The following is a 5219-nucleotide window of genomic DNA, read 5'->3' as shown; positions in this document are numbered from 1 at the left end:
CCAACAGATACACCCATCGTCATTTTCAAAAAAAAAAAGATACACCCATCGTCTTCCTTGTAAATAAATACCGATCGAGTACAAAATGTCCTACTCCTACTCTGCTAGACCCAATCCCATTGTACTACACCGTAATTTTTGTTGCCTTGATCCCCAAAAACCCACGTGTACGATCCACAGCCCTGTACCAGTACGCACACCGGCCCGCCGGGCCCACCGCCACCGTCGCGATTTGCGACGTCTCACTGCGGTCGATGAATATAGGCTGATGATGAGGACTCGGGATTAGCCACGGCTCTCCTCCCCCCCTGTTCTGCGCCCGAACCACCACCGCCCCCCTCCGCCGCAATCCCCATACCAACCCGCGCCCAGATGGCCGAGACGGCGGCGGCGGCGGCGGCGACGGCCGAGGGGATCGACCCGCGCAGCGGCTACTGCGCGGCGACGCGCACCTTCCACAGCCTCCGCTCCGCCTCGGCGGGCGCGCTGCCGCCGGAGTCGCTCCCGGTCACGGCCGCGGCCTACGCCTTCTCGCTGCTCGCCTCCCCGCTCCCCGACCGCCCCGCGCTCGTCGACGCCGCCACCGGCATTGCCGTCTCCTACCCGTCCTTCCTCGCCGCCGTCCGCTCCCTCGCGGGCGGCCTCTGGTCCTCCCTCGGCCTCCGCCCCGGGGACGTCGCCCTCGTCGTCGCGCCCTCGCGCCTCGACGTCCCCGTGCTCCACTTCGCGCTCATGTCCATCGGCGCCGTCGTGTCCCCCGCCAACCCGGCATCCACCCCCGAGGAGTACGCCCACCAGGTCGCCCTCTCCCGCCCCGTCGTCGCCTTCGCCGCCCCCGAGGTCGCCGCCAAGCTGCCGGCCCACGTCAGGTGCGTCGTCCTCGGGTCCGATGCGTACAGGAGCCTGGCGTCTGCCGGCGCGGGGTCCGCTCCTCCGCCGGTGGCGGTGAAGCAGTCGGACACTGCGGCCGTGCTCTACTCCTCCGGCACGACGGGGCGTGTGAAGGCCGTCGCCATCACGCACCGCAACCTCATCGCGCTGATCTGCGGGCACGCCGAGAACCGGGAGAGGGTGGCGGCGGAGGCCACCGAGGCGGGCGAGGAGCCGCCGCCGCCGGCCGTCACGCTGCTGCCGCTCCCCCTGTTCCACGTCTTCGGGTTCATGATGGTCCTTCGCTCCGTGTCCATGGGGGAGACGGCCGTGCTCATGGAGCGGTTCGACTTCGGCGCCGCGCTGCGCGCCATAGAGCGGTACCGCGCCACGCTGCTGCCCGCGGCGCCGCCCGTCCTGGTGGCCATGATCAAGTCGGAGGAGGCGCGCCGCCGCGACCTCTCCTCGCTCCTCGTCATCGGCGTCGGCGGCGCGCCCCTCGGCCGCGAGGTCGCCGAGCGCTTCGTCGCCGTATTCCCCAACGTCCAGATTGTTCAGGTTAAGCAACAGATTCCATGCAGGATGCAGAATATTACTTCTGAATCTTCCATGCGCTTTGAAGATTACCTTTTCTGATCTAGCGAACTCATGTCTGTACGATTCCATTTATTATATTACAGGGCTACGGATTGACGGAATCATCTGGCTCTGTGGCCTCGACGGTAGGGCCGGAGGAGTCCAAGGCGTACGGCTCCGTCGGCAAGCTGGCGTCGCACTTGCAGGCGAAGATAGTAGATCCGTCCACCGGCGAGGCGCTCGGGCCGGGCCAGCGCGGTGAGCTCTGGGTCAGGGGCCCACTCGTCATGAAAGGTGAGCACTCCGCAGCATGAACTGGGTCATTGCTCTGACCATTAAGCACGCGGTTGACCTTTGTCACTCACCGGATTAGATGGTGCCTTGATTTGTTTACTGCTAGTTGAAGTGCTTAGAGTGTGCACTTGAAAATTTAAATATGATTGCCTTGATAGCGATGTTGATTGCCTTGATGATTCGTCGCCTAAAACCTTTTACATATCTATCATTATGTCGTGGCTTGATTTTCTCTCTGTGCCGTGCTTGTTGTACCAGCATTTATCATGTGAAAGCTGTGTATGTCCATCACGTAGCAATGTGATGGTGATCTCAGATGCCTTTCTTTAGAGACATGCCTTTTTGTTAATGTGCGAGTGAGCATCATGGCTTGCCTGCCATGTGCTTCATGACGACTTTTTTTGTGTTGATTGATGTAGTTGCCGACATTTATCCAACAAGTGGTGGGCTAGTACCGAATTCAATAATTCTTCAACCCTGGCAGCAATGCAGGGATGCTCGTTCTCCTGCTTAATAGATTAGTCATGCCAGCGTGCCAGTGATATTCTGTTGGAACTTGTTAATTGAAATCATCTGTTAGAGCGGCGACATCTCTCATATCTGCTACCAGCCATACGCCCTACAGTTTGGTATGGAGAGTGACATTACAACTGATCTAGACACTTGACTGTGCTTGGCAGATTATAGCATCGTACCACTGTTGCTTTTGCCTTACTATTATTGGGCCCCCACAATATTAAGGTAGTTTAAATGAGTGCGGCTAATCTGCACCCACGCTTAGAAAAAAATTCAAAAAAAAAATACTAGAAAAATTCAAAAAAAATACTAGAAAAATTCAAAAAATTCCAATTTTTTTTGTGGTGGTAGATAATTTGACGCGTGAGGTGCGCCCCAAAATTCAACTCATTTGAGCATCTGAGCAGCTCTCGGCAAAAAAGACAAAATCAGGGTCTGTAAAAATGTATTCTGTTCACGCACTGTTTTGACCCGATTTCTCTTTTTTGCCGAGAGCTGCTCAGATGTCCAAATGAGTTGAATTTTGGGGCGCACCTCACGCGTCAAATTATCTACCACCACAAAAAAAATTGGAATTTTTTGAATTTTTCTAGTATTTTTTTTGAATTTTTTGCTGAGAGGGAGCAGATGAGCCCGGGCACCGTTTTGAGTTTTCCAGTTTAAATAAGCTATGGAGACAAGAATCACAATACAAGCGATCTAAACATTGTTGCTTTTGCCTTATTGTTATTATCGGGGCCTCACTGACTCACCGGTGGTGTCTTTTTTCAGGTTATGTCGGTGACGACAAAGCAACTGCAGAAACAGTGGACTCAGAAGGCTGGCTGAAAACTGGTGATCTTTGCTACTTCAATGAAGATGGATTTCTCTACATTGTTGATCGTTTGAAGGAGTTGATAAAGTACAAAGGATACCAGGTACAGTTACATAATCATTGGAGAATCTTGCCTCACAAGATTCTGTCTACATGATACTGATATATACATCTCATCTCAGGTGCCTCCAGCTGAACTAGAGCATATTTTAACATCACATCCTGGAATTGCTGATGCTGCAGTTATTGGGTAGGTACCTTTAGAACTGCAGTAAACTTGGTGAAAATTCTAATGAATTATATATTCCCGAAAATATGGTATGATGCTCTGTTCAGCATGTGGCAGTATATAAGATGCCCCCTCATATGCACTATGCAGATATCCAGATGAAGATGTTGGGCAACTGCCAATGGCTTTTATAGTGAGGCAACCAGGTTCCAACCTTACTGGGCAACAAGTCATGGATTACGTGGCTAAACATGTAAGTTTCTCTTCCTCATTATCCTAATCCTGCTTTCTACCAAATATAGTTCAGTGCTGAGTTAAAAGTGTCCGTCATAATCAGCTTTATTATACTTTTTGACAAGCAAGCTAAGCAATTGCAAATTGAGTTGGGTCTAGTAATGTTTTAGTATTGTTAATGACACTGTCTCTCTGCCTGTTAAGGTGTATTTAATATATTTTTTCTGGTGATGGGAACGACAACGTTGAAATACAGTAGTATGCAACGTATAGTCGCAAAGCTATAGAGGACTGACTAGTGGTGGGATCACCAAATTGTATCACTGCGTGCCAAACGAAACCACGTGTCAACACATGAGCAAGCTTGTGCATTGTGTATCAATGCACCTTTATGTATGCAGCATATGCTTTTGTCTCCTCGCTGCCATAATTTGGCGTTGTCTTGCCTGTGAAACGCTATAAACTGTATGTAGGATCTAAACGTTTTTGTTGTTTGACAGGTTGCGCCCTACAAGAAAATCCGCCGAGTCGCCTTCGTCAATGCAATAACCAAATCACCTGCCGGAAAGATCTTGCGGCGGGAGCTTGTGCAGCAGGCCCTGTCGATGGGTGCCTCCAAGCTTTGAGATGTAATTCGCTGTGCAAATGTAGAAGGTTTTTTTGCTGTATATAAACTGGAGATATGACACTGTTCTTCGTCATCCATTGGCCACCCTGTTTCCATGTAAACACCGGGTTGCCCTTCGCGCGAAACAAATATTTTGGAGTGAGGGTAACGATTGAAAAAAGGGTGCATTGTGCATGCAATCGAAGCAAATCAAGCATGTTCTGGGAGCATTCAAATTTGGGAATTGCAATCGACTTTGGTCCACAGCCTGGTTTTAATCGTCTTCAACCTCCAGTAACCCGTCCTCCTGCCGGTGGCCGCGCAGGCGTCACCTCGCAGCTCCACCCTCACCCAACAGCCACAACCACCGATCATGCCGATGCCCCAGTCATCCCGACACCATCAGTGGCGGAGGCAGGATTATGTACGGTTCACATGCAAATTATGAGAAACTCAACAAGCCCCTGCTCCGCTGCTGCACTCTATGCCTATATTTGTCACATCCCAAAATCTTAAATTAGGATGTGCTACATGTGTACATAGCATACATATGCATATCATGATTTCAGTGCATCTTGCTGGTCTTTGGAATTAATTTAACTATTCTAGAAGTCCTAATTATGTTCATTTTTCCCGAGTTCAAGGATTTGAATTGAAATGAATTTGGGCTAGTTCAAATTTAGTTTAAAACCAGGTTTAATAGAAAAAGGATAAGAAACAGAAAAGGAATAAAAAGGAAAGAAGCCCAGCCACTCCAACGGCCCAGCTCACCCGTGCGCGCGTTTAGAAAAAGAACATTTAGAAAAAGGAATAAGACTTGTCCCAAAAAAAGGAAAAAAACAAGACGGTACTACACGCGTCCGCCCGCGCGAGATCCAACGGCCATCGCCGACGCATTTTATATACCTCTCTAACGCGTAGACCCCAGCTCCACCCCACCTCACGCACGAATGACCATGGCTGCAACCGTCGCCGCCCTACTTCCCATGACGCGCACATGTCGTCATGGACCCTCCTGACCCCTCCTATAAATCCCCTTCGACCCCATCTCTCGCTTCCCTAGCTCGCGCCCCCTATGC

At 51.0% G+C, this 5219-nt stretch overlaps 1 protein-coding gene across 1 annotated transcript; it reads left to right on the top strand.

Moving 5' to 3' along the window:
* The first annotated feature begins 280 nt into the window (after positions 1–280).
* On the top strand, positions 281–4798 carry LOC123071672 (4-coumarate--CoA ligase-like 5). The gene is made up of 6 exons (XM_044495248.1): positions 281–1428; positions 1551–1740; positions 3028–3173; positions 3253–3320; positions 3450–3552; positions 4034–4798. Exons 1-6 carry the CDS (start codon positions 373–375, stop codon positions 4157–4159), a joined length of 1689 nt encoding a protein of 562 aa, XP_044351183.1. The 5' UTR covers positions 281–372; the 3' UTR covers positions 4160–4798.
* Positions 4799–5219: the final 421 nt, after the last annotated feature.

Source organism: Triticum aestivum, chromosome 3B, assembly GCF_018294505.1.
Source record: "Triticum aestivum cultivar Chinese Spring chromosome 3B, IWGSC CS RefSeq v2.1, whole genome shotgun sequence".
In the NCBI taxonomy this organism is placed as follows: domain Eukaryota; kingdom Viridiplantae; phylum Streptophyta; class Magnoliopsida; order Poales; family Poaceae; genus Triticum; species Triticum aestivum.
The sequence above is the reverse complement of the archived record's forward strand: the minus strand, read 5'-3'. Positions and strand labels throughout refer to the sequence as shown.